The 15,656-nt window shown below is 40.5% G+C and overlaps 2 protein-coding genes across 3 annotated transcripts; both read left to right on the top strand.

The window, feature by feature from the left end:
* Positions 1-570: 570 nt before the first annotated feature.
* srsf3b (serine and arginine rich splicing factor 3b) lies at positions 571-5,609 on the top strand. Its single transcript, XM_053439399.1, has 6 exons — positions 571-715; positions 1,447-1,657; positions 1,742-1,885; positions 3,772-3,810; positions 4,608-4,694; positions 4,972-5,609. The coding sequence occupies exons 2-6, from the start codon at positions 1,455-1,457 to the stop codon at positions 4,997-4,999; spliced, it is 501 nt and encodes a 166-aa protein (XP_053295374.1). The 5' UTR covers positions 571-715; positions 1,447-1,454; the 3' UTR covers positions 5,000-5,609.
* Positions 5,610-10,428: 4,819 nt separating this feature from the next.
* On the top strand, positions 10,429-15,413 carry cdkn1a (cyclin-dependent kinase inhibitor 1A). 2 transcript variants are annotated; one of them, XM_053445186.1, is made up of 4 exons: positions 10,429-10,694; positions 12,647-12,830; positions 13,228-13,681; positions 13,776-15,413. In XM_053445186.1, exons 2-4 carry the CDS (start codon positions 12,828-12,830, stop codon positions 13,829-13,831), a joined length of 513 nt encoding a protein of 170 aa, XP_053301161.1. In that variant the 5' UTR covers positions 10,429-10,694; positions 12,647-12,827; the 3' UTR covers positions 13,832-15,413. The 2 variants fall into 2 exon arrangements, with proteins under 2 accessions (XP_053301161.1, XP_053301169.1); XM_053445194.1 differs by lacking the exon at positions 12,647-12,830 and having other exon boundaries at positions 10,437-10,694.
* The last annotated feature ends 243 nt before the right edge of the window (positions 15,414-15,656 follow it).

The following is a 15,656-nucleotide window of genomic DNA, read 5'->3' as shown; positions in this document are numbered from 1 at the left end:
CCATTTCCCTCGGGATCAATAAAGGATCAATAAAGGATCTATCTATCTATCTATCTATCTATCTATCTATCTATCTATCTGTAATTATATGTATCCATCTATCCATCTATAAATACAGTCACATTAGATTTAGCAGACTCTTTTATCCAAAGTGCCTTACAATAAGTGCAATCACCATGAGAGTAAAAACCCGAGAACAGCAACAGTCATGTAAGTGCAATTAGTCTTCAAAAAAGCCCAACTACAAGTGCTCCATGTAAGTGCAATATATAAGTGCAACAATTTTTTTTAAATAAAAAAACAGAGTCGATGATGGTTATTAGACAGTTTTCGATGACATTTTTTTACCCTAATACAAAATGTTTCCACCTAATATTTACGATACGGTTTCCATATTATGTATTTCCCTTGTCTTTTTTTTTTAACAGCGCCATAACTTTAATGATGACATATTTTCTGCTAATTTACCAAATTCCCTCTTAGTAACAATTTTGTCCCACATCTTGAAGGGCACATAGAGAAACATTTCCTTTTTCCTCACTCTAAAACAGGGCTGTGAATGGCCCCAGACTAGCCCCGCCTTCCGGGAGCAGCCTGCCGCTTGCCGAACTCAACCAATGTATTTTCCGAATACGCCATTTTCCTTCGACCACTGACGAGCAGCCCATACGGAGGAGCACAGAAAGCCTGAGCTCCACATTAGTCGCAACCACGGGTAAAGTCTGAATGCATTTTCGTTCGCAATCCGTCACCATGCAGCCTTTCACCGCAGCGCTGTGTCATTCCAACCGATCCTTTAGGTTTCGGTCGTTGTTCCTCGAATGATGCTGTGTAGGCCCCAGAAAGGCGACAGCCATTTTAGCTATCCTTAGCCAGCTAACATTGTTGGCTCCGTAGGGTCGAAATATAATCTTTAGCCAAATGTAAAACGTGCAATAACGGTCTTATGTACAAAACAGCCACTGACATAAGTTAAATGCTACTTCAACAGACTTTGGAGTCCTAATGAGATCCCATGCTTGGTGTTTCTGCTCAGGCTAGCATTAGCCTAGCCTGGTCGACCGTTAGAAAACTAGGCCAAGCTCTACGGGTTGTGAAGAATAGATTAAAACTGTAGTTCTTTGGTACATTTTATGAATGTAAATGTAATGTAAACTTATTAAAATACACTTTAACTCACAGTCTGCATTTAGTATGTTCAGGAGGAAGTTAATAGAATTCTACGAAAATATTAACAATAGGGTTCCCTTTCGCCCCACACGCTTGATTGACTTGTGGTTATTTACGTGCTTAATCATTTTCCATAATACAGAAACTGTTGTATGATGCACAAGCTGCAGAATCCTGTACAGTGTGGACCTGTAGCTGTTCAATGTCTTTGTTCACTGTCAAGTCTGAACTATGTTTTGCATCAGTTATTCATTTCGTCTTTGTTTTACTTTCCAGATTCCGCCATGCACCGTGACTGTCCTCTGGACTGCAAAGTCTATGTCGGTAATTTGGGCAACAATGGAAACAAGACGGAGCTAGAGAGGTCGTTCGGCTACTATGGCCCTCTCCGTAGTGTTTGGGTGGCCAGGAACCCCCCAGGCTTTGCATTTGTAGAGTTTGAAGATCCTAGAGATGCCACTGATGCAGTGCGTGAGCTGGATGGAAGGTAGGAGCCAATCTAATCTAGGAAAACAATGGTTGGAATAAGAGGAGCAGCTACAATGGTTAATGCTGATTGGATGTCTTGTAGGACGTTGTGCGGGTGCCGTGTTCGAGTCGAGCTGTCAAATGGTGAGAAACGTAGCCGGACCCGTGGTGCCCCTCCTTCTTGGAGCAGACGTCCCAGAGGAGAACGAGATGACCACCGGCGTCGCAGTCCACAACAGAGGCGAAGGTGACCTACATATTTTGTTTGTCAGTTTCCACTAGAGACAGCTCTTCATAAACACATCGATAATGCTTAATGAATCCACCCTCTTACCCACAGTACAATTTCCTGGTAATTGTTCACAATTTTCCAGTATAGGCCTACTATTGTTTGTAATCCTTTCAGATTTTACATTTATGACTGTTGCAATGTCTAAGGCTTGCAGTTTCATCATCATTTACATTATTTATCATTTAGTGTACGGCGTTAGACAGACAGACAGACAGACATTCAAAAACGACTATTAATTAAGAGATGGGTATATTTCTTTGTAATAGCTTTAGGTAGTAAAGTCTGTCAATCGCAAAGTGCATCTTAAAATCTGTTACATTTTCTGTGCACTTTCAGGTAGTTTCTGCAGTTTCGCTGCATTAAATTGACAAATTGCGTAAATGAAACAGGATTAGAAAATTCGATAATTCCTTTGTCAAAAAAAGTTTAGGCTGTATTGAGTTTTTTGGGTGGAGGGGGGTGCCAAATGTGATGCTTTTATTTCCTTTTGTTTGAGGATGCTCTTTATTTTTCATCTATATTAATAAGAATGAAACCCGTTGCAGAGCCACCACCATGCCTCTTCTCACCACCCTCTGAGTCAATCAACTAGTCCTCTTTCAGCATCATGTGACTGCTGACCATCGTGCCCCAATCAGCCTGGCTGGTGCTGTCCCATGACCCGGGCATGGCCAGTCGTCAGGTTGCACCAGCCCATTGGTTCCTCAGCATGCCGTTTTCAACCTCCTCCTCCTTCAACCTTAACCCAAACGGCAGCGGCCCACCTCACATTCCCGACCAATCAGCGTATTACGTTTCCAAATGTCTACAACCTACCAGCAGCAGCCTTCGGCTTACCAATTAAAGCAGGAAAAAAGCCACAGCCAGCCCCCATCTGCCTGCCACCTAATCACCTTGCAGCATCTGGCCTATTCAGCCAATTCTACCTACCCGGCCGACAGTCTGCCTCCCTATCGTCATATCTAGCTTGTTGAAAACCAAAAATACTAGTAAGTTTTCCTGCTTCATTCAGTACACTGCTGATAAGTTTTTGAAAGTGAAGAGACAGCTGGTTTGTAAAGGTAGTTATTTTTTCTTATAATCTGAATTTGTTAGTTTGTCCACTATTTCTGTAATTCCTAGTTTCAAATGGGAAGGGTCCAACACCAAAAGTTTGGAACTTGACATTACCAGAGATATTCTATTATAGATAATCATCTGGTATGTTTTGGGGCTCTGAGCAGAATTATGAAGTCTCAAGTCAAAAATCTTCTCAACCCCCCAATGAATATCAGAACATTTGTAATGCTGTGTGGTTGGTTTTAGCAGATCGCATTGGACTTTGAAACTAGCCTCCATTTTCTTATGATCCTTAAACTGCAGTGGACCAGTTTCATACAGATGGTGGCCTCTGTGTGTGTATTTTGTTTCCATGCAGAGCAAGTCCACAGTGTGGTGTCAAACCTTTTGAAAGGCACCTATGCTGCTGATAAGCTTACCTATAATTTTTTAAGGGGTTTGAAGCTCAGGTGCCCTTACAAAGATCCATGTCTGCCAATTAGAGTTAAATTCACACTGCTGACTTTATCTAAACATCTATTTGATTCCATGGGATAGAAGACAGGTGATTCGTAAGCATCTGCCATCTTTATGTACTAGGTCCATTGCCAGTGATTTACATTTTCTAATGATATCATTGCTTTTGAGGGGGAAAAAAGCCTAATTTTCATTTTGAGTTTCCAAGATAACAAACAGCTGTGTTGAAGGAGGCCCATATAAGAAAGGATTAAAATGGCATGGAGCTTTACAAGCTATTCAGTGCGTCTCTTTGTTTTTAACAGTTTTTTGTTTTTCCTATGCAGATCCCCACGTAGGAGGAGCTTCAGCCGCAGTCGTAGCAGGTACTTAAGCTTTCACATTGTTTTCGTTTGATAGACACAAATGAGTTCATCCTTAAAGCTTGTTTGTTTCTATAATCAGGAACAAGATGTTTTTTGATAATTGGACATCATAAAATGTATATATCTCAAAATAATAAACATATTCCGAGTATGATTAAATCTATCTTCTGCATCGTAGGAAATTAATAAGTTAAGAGGTGTTTTGATACCAGCATCATAGATGCCTCTTACTCTATACTGCCTTAAATGCCGGGTCAGGCATTTACTATGGAGCAAATCTATGTACCATTGTGACACCTCATATTTAAAGTATATTAGTTTCATCCAGATGAAAAATACTAAAACAGCAATTGTGCTTCACAGCCACTGGCAAGAACTTTACTAGAGCGGTAAAGACTAAGGCACTTCTGGTAGTTATCTTTAACCAGAGCTATCACAAAAAAATTACCTATTTTACGTTGTACCTATTTTACATTGTCCCACAATTTAAAAAAAGCGACTTGACCATATACAATATCGAGTTTTGAGGAGCGGGATTGTTGTTGCCTAGTTAAAACAATAGAAATAGGCCACAATGATGGTAATCATCACTTCTATACAGGGTCAAATAAAACTGTTCAAATACGTGCATAGCCTTTTAGTTAAATTTGATCGGTACTCTGTATCTGCAGATTTGTAAAGGACTAGTATCATGAAGGGAACAATTATTTCAGAACATCTCTAATTAAGAATAAACCTAGGATTCAATTAAACTGAAATCATGATGTTAAGCTAATGGGATTGTTTATATTTTTCAGGTCTTTCTCCAGAGACAGGAGGAGGGAGAGGTCCCCCTCCCGGGACAGGAACCACAAGCCTTCAAGATCTTTCTCCCGATCACGGAGGTACTGGCATGCTCTTGATATATCTGAAGATTATTTCAGGCCAACATATTTGATTGCATGATGTGAGAATCGTCATAGGACTCCTCTAATTTAACTACTGCACATCCAATGTGGTTTCTAGAGGACACTTCATCACTGATAAAGAATGCTCCGCACACAGGCACCCTTTGGATGTATTTAATCAAAGCTAATTTGAGTGTATTGCTTAGACTGTGAGTGATAATTTGGTCCCTTCTCTTCCTGGCTTTGACATTTTTTTCCTTCTCTTTCCCTGCAGCCGCTCCAGGTCCAATGACCGGAAATAAAGGAACATGTGAAGGTGTAAAGGGAGCTAAAAATGAACGGTTGTATAGACTATGCCGTTTCTTAATAGACTTCAACTTTGTTCATTTTTGTGTTGGGTTTTTTAAAAACAATCAAGCATTTTAGTATCCCTACTGTTTAGCTGTTATTGTGATTTTCAAATACTTTTTAGTGGGTGTGGACGGGAGTGTCCCCTCACAGAAATTGTTTGTCTCCTTGTCCCAGAACAGCTGTACCACCTAGCATTCCACTTCATCAGTAACTCTTGATACCTTTTGGGTTTTTGAATGTACTGTGTAGTTCGACATAGTGTTAGTAGTTCTTCATTTTTCATTGTGTAAACACCAGCATTTTTTTATTTTTTCAAGGAAGGACTGGGACGATGTGTAATTGCGTCCCCGTTTGTTTGTCTCTAAAGCCAATTTATTATCAGCTTGAGACTTTCCTCATACTGAAGGTTTTCATCTGTTAATGGAGATGTTAAATGATGGCATCGTTTTATTAAAAACAGGTGTTATTAACACATGTCTACTTTTGGTCAATGGCGTTTTCCATTATTTTATTGTTTCATACTCAGTGAAACGGTCTCAATAAAAAAAACTGGTTGTTAAAGATTGCTTTTCCTTTTTAACTCGTATGATTTATATACAATCGTTTTACTCTAACATCTATCCAGTTTATTTTCCACAAGAGAGCACTCCCATAGCATCACTTAAGGATCTGCCAAGGACTATTAGTCTAGGTCAGTGTAACTTAAAACTAACAACTTCAATTTATGTTATTGTCATTGCCTGTTGCCATATGTTGGGGTTTGCTGAGTTTCAGTAGTGCTGTTTGCCTCTTTATTTACTAATGTTAACTGAAATTCCATTTGTCTCCTTAGTTCATTGTAAGGCACTGAGGGGGTGAGTTGAGATTTTTCCAGATATACTGGAATAAATGGTGTTAAATAGTTGAAATTACCCACTGTGGTGATTATGGTAATTTATTATAACTCAATACCAGGTCTAGATAACATTAGTTTTGTGTTGTACCCAAAATAAAGATTTTTTTTTACTCAGACTCTGATTTTGTAGTCAACCCTGATTTAAAATTTGCCATTTCGGTGAAATTGTAATATCACAAATGCAGTCAGTATCCATAAAACTGTGATGATGACCTTGACTTTGTCAGATTCAGGGTGCAGATGAAATACAGCACACAGGCCAAAAAGCAAAAAAAAAATGTTAATATACAATGCAAGTAACTTGCATCTAAGTAAAAGTGTGTTACAGTTTTGAGCAATTCTATATACTTACATTATACAGGCAGGGAGAGTGAGGTTGTGTCCCATTGTTAAACATGTTAAGAACGTGAAGTAGTTATAAGGAGAGACGAAAGCTAAGGAGTTCTTGCCCTCATCTGTCTCTGCACATTCCTTTTTCTCGCACACAGTGTTCGCTATGAAGTCGCCATGTATGTTCACCAGTTGACTGAGACTTTAACCCTTTCAGGCCAGATAAGAGATAAGACAATCACACAATAGAGTCTTTGTGCTGGTCGTAAAGTCACTGAAAGAATGAAGTGAAGAGTTACGTTTTCTACAGATCTGCAGATATTAATTCGGTTCAACACCTGGAGGTTATTACCATTCAGCTATAGTTTTACACTCTAGATTTTATTGACACAGACTGAATGAAACTTACAAAAATTAAATTGTGTTTTTGAGGTGACTTTGTATAAATGTAGAGCAGCGGATCTGACACTCTCGGAATGTATGGTGCACCCTGCTGTTCATCTCGTGTTATTCCGGTTCACGTGGACTTCTACGTGAACCGAGGCAGCTCGTGGGCTTGTTCCGAGGAGGAGTAGAAGCCCGCGAACTGGCTCCTCCTACCTACAGTCTATGGTCCTGACCCGATCAAGCCCCCGACCTGCCTCCGTTCACGTAGAGGTCCACGTGAACCGGCACAACACGAGAACGCCGGGCTCAAATCTGCGCGCGCTTTTCTACGAGTATCTCAAACCCGTGTGACGTCTTTGCAACGATCAGTCACTGGCGGGGAGGCCCCGCCCCTTGTCCCACCCCCGCCGTTCTCCGGCTCTGCAGGAGGATGTTTCCCATGAGTTACGTCACGGTCTCCCTGGAGACGGTCCACACTTTCCAGAAACTCGCGGGAAATCCACCGAGAACCCTGTTTTCAACTTTTCACCCACTGTTATGTTCCGTGTGTTGTGTCGGTCGCCCACGGAGCTCAGGACAACAGAGATGACGAAGCAGGAAAAAAATTCCTCTCAACTAATTTTAGATAATTTCCCCTTAATGTAAAATTATCAGTGTTGAGAACTGATTTTATTAGTTTTATATATATAATATATGTTCATTACTAAGGTAACATGTCAACTGCCACAATAAAATCCCTAAGATGCACATTCCAAGACATTAAGTATTATAAACATTGATATAGTACAAAGCTTTGATACAAATCTGATGCTCCTTCTGGGTTTACCTTTCACTCAATCTATTTCTTTTTAGATTTTTTATGTAATGAGTTTGGTCATCTTGTTGAAAAGTGGGCTAATGCGTCATGAACTTCCTTCCCTGATGTGCCAGATGATTGGATTCTTCCTCGTGAGAAATCTAGCAGCCAAGCAAGGTTACCAGCTTGAATAACAATGTGTCCTCTGGACATCTAGCACTGTGTACTGTGACACTCAATACACTGTTCCCCATCCCATCCCTGTTGTTCATATATACAGGCAGAGAAGTGACACATACTATAATATTATGGAATTCTGTTTGTGCTGTAAACTACAGACTTTTGCTGATCAAGTTCAATATAGTTGGCAGGGGTACATGATAATATTTCTATTCCTTTACCTACTAAATTCGTTATTGTGAATATGAAAAATTTTTCTTAACTGAATTTTCTGATTTACACAGAGGGTCGTACTGTATGAAGTTGACACAATTACACACAAGGTCTGCCAATACTTAGTTCACAGAGGCATCAGTTCACCTGAGCTGACCCATGAGGTAAAACGTCAAGTGTTCAGGTGACAATCAAGTTACTCAACCACATCATTTTCAAAAGAGGAGCACCCTCTTGATAATCCGCTCAATAAATATTTGGTACCACCTCTGATATGAAACTTTTCATAATGCACGCAGAATAAAAGCCTGAATACGACAATGTGAGGGGGCTAGCAGACGCTCTGCACTGTGCAGCTGCCCGAGAGCTGACGGATAATAAAGTGTCTACTCAGCTGTATAAATGTGGAGCTGTAGTCACACAGCTGCTATACAGTAGATGCACTCGTTTTGTTTGAACTTCATTAACTTCACATCTCCACCACTGAATACAGTTGTACTGTAGATGTAAACAGGTTTCCAAAACGGACTTGTGTGTTTCTCTTGTGTACCGTCAGTAGCTGCTCAACAAAGGACTCACTGTGGCGTCCTATCTGTTGGGCCTTTATACGCTGCGTCCTACAGTTGGGACTTGGCTGTTGTTGTGCCGGGAGCTATAGGCTGAAGGGCAGCCTGATGGGGTTTGGAAGCATGAGTTGTCTCTCGGCTGACGTAGCGGCGAGATAATCAAACCCTGGCTCCAACGACAAGATGAGCAGGCGGAGCATTGTCAGGAGAACAATATGTGTGAAGGTTCAAGCTTTTTAAGCGGCTTGTTAGAGAAGCTTGTAACAGGCATGTTGAGATTTTAGCATCATTACAAAACCAGAGCGCTGGGTTATTGATACAGGATTATGAGATTAATTATGAGCACTACAGGCTAATTCTCTTGAATCTCTAAATCAAATGCTGCAAATCTGTGGTATTACCATCATATCATGTACAGTCAGTATTTCCCTTCCAAATCAGTGAGGGGAGCTGCATAACCTCAACTTGACTAGCGTTTTCAAACTTTATTTTAAAGACTCTTACAGTTATTCAATTTTAATTGTGCTTTATCCTTATGCCCTTCTACATTGCTTGGGATTAGGAAATGTTACTACTATTAGTATATAGTTAAAATTGACCTCCACCTCCAACTGCTGCCTCGTTTAACTGCTTGAGAAACATGCCTGCCGAAGTATTATAATGTATATTATGCAAATTTCATGATATAACTCCGCGTAAGGGGTCAGGATATATAATATTACTTTTGTTAAATTATGTACATTTTTTCTAATAATTTAGTTCCTAAACTTCACTTAATTATATCTTATTTGCACTATTGATACAAATACTGCTTATGCTATAAAAACTACTTTGCTGAATGTCTGATTTATACCTAGTTTTCATGGATATTGTTTGATTTTAATATATTCCACGTTATCTGTCGTGTTCTGTTCTGCCTTGTTTTATTACCATGTACTTTTTTTGGGAAAACTTTATGTGCTATAAAGATAAAGTCTGCATATGGTGCACATATCTCGTGAGCCGTTTATCTAATCAGCTACACATTTGTCAAGTGAGTTGTAAATTGCAAGAAGGTGCAGTGTCGAGTTTGGTGAAATCTAGAAACGCAATCCGTCCGATATTAATAATAATGTGGCAATTTCTAAATGACCTCTGAAATAGCCGACATGCAATTGCTGGAGAGAAAAAAAACAGCGGTTAAGTAAATAACACAAACCACAAACCTTATTCATCATCATTTTGTGAAAAACATTGACTGTAAAATCTGCTCTGCTGATAAACCAGGCAGGATGAACACACTTCACCCCGCATCATAGACTGTTCTGCACACAGTGTCCAGCACACAAACATGAAAAGTGGCGGTATGTTGTACATTACATTACATTTAGCTGACTCTTTTATCCAAAGCGACTTACAATAAGTGCATTCAACCTTGAACAACAAGAATCAAGAAAGTACAATTAAAAAAAAAGCTAAACTACAAAGTGCTATAAGTAAGTTCAATTTAAGTGCTACTAAATTGTTAGTTTTAAACTTTTATTCAAGGTATAGTCGGAAGAGGTATTTTTTTTGTTTGCGACAGAAGATGTGTGAACTTTCTGATGTCCGGATGTCGATGGGAGCTCATTCCACCATTTAGGATCCAGGACAGCAAACAGTCGTTTACCTCGCAGTGAGGGAGCAACTGTCTGAGGAGGACCCGCTAAACGACAAGGAATGATTCAGAAGTGGCTCCGGAGCATTAACACCGGACAGGAAGAGCATCTTAGTTCAGAACAGACGCTGCAACACTGTTTGGAGAGAGAAGAAGCTGCTCGTGGAGGTGGGGTCTTCTGCCACGCGCACGGAGACGCACGGAGCCTCGGCAGCGCCGGGTCGACGCGACGCAGGAATTTACTCCTCCTGACTACTACAGACTCCGGAGGCGACCGTCACGTGCGCTCATGTGTTTACCGGGAAACAATCCACGTGTGTGAGGGGCCTTTAGACTCCGCCCCTGCACAGGACGTCCTCGTCCCCGCCCACCGGAGTTCATAAAAGTTTAGCCCGTGATCCGTGCCTGTGAAAAACACTTGGAGAAGTGATCACGGAGGAGGCTCGGTGTTGGACGTTCAGTTTGTGTGAGCTTCGATAATCGAGAGGAGACGGGATTGAACATCAGACTCAGGACGGAGTTTGTTTTTATATTAATAACAAAGCTGTTAGTTAAAGTTGGGATTTTAAAACTTCAGAGAGGAGGTTTAACAACAACATCTGACTCAAGAAGAACTTCAACCTGACTAAAGACCCCTGATAATGTGAGTACAATTATGAAATCATACTTATTAACTTACTGTTATTTTCATGTAATGAGTTTATAATGTGTTTTGTAACCTTATCAGTATATATATATATATATATATATATATAACTCTTATAAAGAGATAAATGCCTATACACAGTGTATGTGAGCCTGGTTTATTTCAAGTCTTATAGATGACATGTTTTCATAACTCATAACTTCCAGAACCAAAATAGCCTCACATCCCATTGGATCATTTCTACTTTTATCCAGGCTCTGGTGTATTAATAAGACTTTAAAATCGATCAAACATCTCTTGTAGATTTCTTGCTGAGCTATTTTTTTCTGTTTGTGTGAGAGAAAGACACACACACACACCAAACACACAAAACACACACACACACACACACATTTAAACACATTCTACGGTGCAGGCTGCAGACAGTGACAGCCCCAGTTTGACTGCTGGTCACTAGCTGTAGCCTCACGTGGAGCTTCGTAGTAAACTGGGCAGGGTCTGGTTCTCATCCTCTTCCTCTTCCTCCTCCTCCTGAGCCGCGGAGTCGATGCCTGCTCCCCTCGTGCATGACTCGCTCTCCCGCCACAAGCCTTGAGTCACACCCCCCGGCACCGCCCAGCACCATCTCCTCCTCCTCCCTCTTTCCCTCTGACGTCGCATCCCGTAAGGGGAGAGTGATAGAAAGGAAGAGAGGGTTGGTGGGAATTGAGGGGTCGTATGGAAAGGGTGTATTCATGACACAGTAATGCAGGGGGGGTATTACTGTGTCATGAATAGGGGGCCCCCAAAACCGTTCACTTCCCCCTTCATCTTTGAATGGGGCAAGTTGATCTTGATTATTCACTCTGCTTATTTTCTCACAAGAAATTCAATTAACGTTTTATATACATAGTTTTCAACAAACATCCCTGGAAGGCCTCCAGAGCAAAACCCTTTCATCCAGTTGTAATGCTGGTGCCTGACTATTACAAAGTTGCAAAAACATTTTACTGAACCATACTGAGCTAATTTCTTAATTCCTTTCATGAAATTAGCATTCCCATAAACCAATATTATACATAATATGCTATTATCATAATATACAGTTTGACCTCAGATCCAACCTTTGATCTCTGCCACTTTGTTAGTATAGTGATGAACAAAATGGAAGTTGAAATAAAAAAGTATACATTCTAAATAATGTAGCAGTTCCTCAGCATCTATCAGGCCTATCATTTAAATTATAATATATATAAGTTGAGGTGTATGAGGAGGTTTTAAGAAATGAAGGTGTGTTTTCAGAGCTGTGATTTGTGTCACCCTGCTTCGTTGAGCTGAGAATAGATGGACTGCAGCTCCTGGAGAAACGGCACACCACATGAGCCCCGTCTCACCTGCTTCACTCTGCTGAACTTAAAGTCAAACTTTGACATTTACTGCAAAGCTTTGATTAAAATGTCAAACAGACTTTAAATCAACCTCGAGTCTAAAGGACACACTGAAGTTCATGAGCCTGGCTGTTAAAGTAGTTGGTTAACATCTTGCATATGGGAAAATCTAGTTGAACTCAATGTTCACTACCATCTTTCAAACTGCAACTAATAATTAAAAATATATTGAATCAGGGTTAGCAAGCCTTCAGTAGTGTCCTTTATGTCATTACTCAAATTAAAGTGACCTCTCCTGCCCTCACTGCTGTAGCAGGATGAATAGGGTGCACTGGTTTCTGTTGATTGTTCCCAGCCCTTCCAGCACACACACAATGACTGGTTCTGCTGATCCTTCCTGTAGTTCTCTTCTCACAGGGAAGTGTCCCGAACATTTAAAACACTGATCATATCGATAGATTTATAAATCTGTTATTTTAATTTTTTTTGTGATCAAATATTCCCGATCAGCTGCTTAGTGGACTTGTTCCGTTCTTGGATGGTTTGACACTGCCTCCCAGTGTTGGCTCTGTGTGCCTGCAGGGAGTGTTCCGTCCTGAGGACTTGTCCCTACATGTCTGTGAGAGATTATGTTCAGGCATGTTACCAGTGAGTCACGTTAGAGGGTGCTGCCCTCTCCGTGCGTATAAAGAGCTCCTAGGTAACACCAGTGTGAAACACAGATCTGTAGTCTGCACTGAGGACACCTACTTGAACTGGAATCATGGTGAGCTTAACCTAATTCAATTTAAATACTTATTGATGTGAGATTAATTTACTTATTTGAGATAATATATTTGGAATCCTTGAATCTTTTATTCGTGCCAAACTATTCTATCATTAAAGGTATTTGATTTACAGCAGCTGTGATAGGAAAGTAATTTGCGATTCATTTGATATTTGATGAATTGCCTTAGTTATTTTAAATGCAAAAATATGAAACATTGGCTTTTCCCAGCTCTTCAGATGGAACAATCTGGTCCTTTTTTAAAAGCAATTATGTTTAGTTTGAATTAATCAAACTGTAGAAAATGACCATCAGGATAATGAAAGCAAAAGTTAGTTGTGATTGAAACAACTTACTCCCCTAACCAGTCGTCTTCTCTTTCCTCTGTGTCCTGCAGTGTAGAATCATGGATGCTCACAAGGGCATCAAGAGCTCCCTGGGGAAGTGCCCCGCTCGACGGAACCTGTTCGGCCCTGTGGACCGAGAGCAGCTGCAGAGGGATTACCAGGCAGCGCTGAGGAGAGGCCTGGAGGAGGCCTCACGCCGCTGGGGGTTCGACTTCATTTCCAACCAGCCCCTGGAGAGCAGCAGTTTCCAGTGGGAGGGCATCCCAGGTACCGAGATGCCACTGTTCTACAGGTCCTGTACGCTCGTTCTGGGTCAAACAGAAGGTCAGAGGTCAGCAGGGTTGAAAGTAGCCACCAAGAGAGCAAGGGTGGAGCCACCGCAGAATGAAAAGGAAAACATCCCGGATTCACCAAACACGTGTGAACTCAACCTGCAGAACTTTGAGAAAACTCCAGAGATAGGAGAGAGCGCCGGGGCCAAGAGGAAACAGACCAACCTCACAGGTACATTTATAAATATTCCAACAGTGAATGTGTATATGTGTCATTTCTGGTGGTTTTGGCATGAGCTGAATTCCCTGTTTCTTCATTCCAACAGATTTCTATCAGGCTAAACGAAGGATGGTTTGGATGCCGCGCAAGTCCGGCGAGTGAATTTCAATGCGGTGTATTATTCCAGGAGAACTACACAGACAGTACCACACTCAGGAATACTACGTTCTACACAGACTCTGCACAGTTACTCACTGGGAGGTCTTGAACCCAGTGAAGCGCCATGAAAACAGAAGGGACCTCAGCTACACATGATCACCATCAGATTAAATTAGGGTACTGTATTCTCTGGGGTGGTTGGTGTTTTTCCCAGTAGGAGGAATGGGACATTTGAGCGGAGAAGATTAACCGTAATCTCTCGAATCAGTGGATTTATCCTCATTTGGATCAAGGGGATGCCAAAGTGCAGACTGACGTTTCCTACTGTACATTCCACAGGGCTGTGAAATGCAGTCACTTCTAAGCTTCAGAGAAAATGTGAGCCTCTGGAACAGCGGAGCTGTGACGACTGAGCATATCACTGTACACACTTGAAAAGGTGATATGTGGCTGAACCTCATTTAGTTTCATAAGGAGTGATTGAAAACTGTAGAGAATGGATGAGGCCCTCCGGCTCCATTTTTTGAATCCACTGTTTTTCTACAATTTCCTGATGTGCATTATGAGTACCAGGAGTCTTCTATTCTTCTTTTTACAAGAACCTTCCGTCCACAGTGTATTTGACTTTATATATCCAAGTGTTCAATCGTGATTAGTTTTTCTACCATCATGCACCCCCGAGGAAAATGCTTGAAGAATAATGATATCCTGTACATCGCTTTGCTGAGATGATAAAAAGACAGAAGGTCCATCACTTCCTCTTCCATCCACTGTATGTTGATTGATTTTCAAGTTGTATCTGTAGGTCCCAGTCCAGACTCAGACATGTGTACAGCACCAGATCGATGTAGGTCATCTTCGGTAACAACATTCATTAGAGCCCGTAAAATAACACTTATATTTAGGTTTTTATTTAGTTGTGTATATATATATATATATATATATATATATATATCAGATATTTATAAGTAGAGTTTAATACAGCACTGTAGCATGAATCATAAACATTGCAGTATTGCACAACATCTGATAGGTGATGTGTCCACAGGCCCCAGAGACGAATGCCTCTTCGATGTTTGATTTGGTATTTACAGCTCCATGAAAACCAATCAGAAGAAAGTGTTCTCAGAAGTAGGTATATTATTTTACTAAGCTAAAGCTACATGCTCTATTCTTTTCCATTTGGAAGCTCAGTGCAATTTTTCAGACAATATATTATCTGCCTCAAAAACAAATACAATGGTTTTTTTTTTCTGCCTAACTTTCATGTCAAATGTTGGAAAGATCCTGCTGCTACGGGGGATCTGAATAGGGTGTCATACAAGGTCACTGTAACCCTAATTGACGGCTTTCAAATGTTTGCCACAAAAAAAAGAGGAAGAAAAGGCTACACAAATATCTGCATAACCCTGAACCATGAACGCACTTCTGTTCTTAGACACATTGTTTTATGTTAATTGCTTCAAATGAAAAAGATCTATCCTTATTTATTGTGAGATACAGTACTTTGCCTTTGAGTTATTTTTGTGTTTGTTTTGAATTTTTATGAGAATCCCAAATTCCAATAAAAAGGCTTGAAGTAAAATTTCTCGTGACTGTCTTTACTGCCTTGTCATCTTTGCTGAGTGTTGGACAAGAGTGTTGGTTTGTGTGAGAATGAGGCATATGATGGATAAAGATACAGGAAAGCAACAATGAGTCTTTTAATCTTCTTTTTCTTTCACAGAATAAAACTTTAAAAATGGGTTATTGCGTGTGAAAGTTCTCCTGAGACAGAATGTGAGAGTAATGTTTTCCTAGAAGTTCAGGAACATTTATTAAGAAGGCC

This window comes from Pleuronectes platessa, chromosome 2, assembly GCF_947347685.1.
Source record: "Pleuronectes platessa chromosome 2, fPlePla1.1, whole genome shotgun sequence".
Lineage (NCBI taxonomy): Eukaryota > Metazoa > Chordata > Actinopteri > Pleuronectiformes > Pleuronectidae > Pleuronectes > Pleuronectes platessa.
This window is presented reverse-complemented; position numbering and strand designations above follow the sequence as displayed.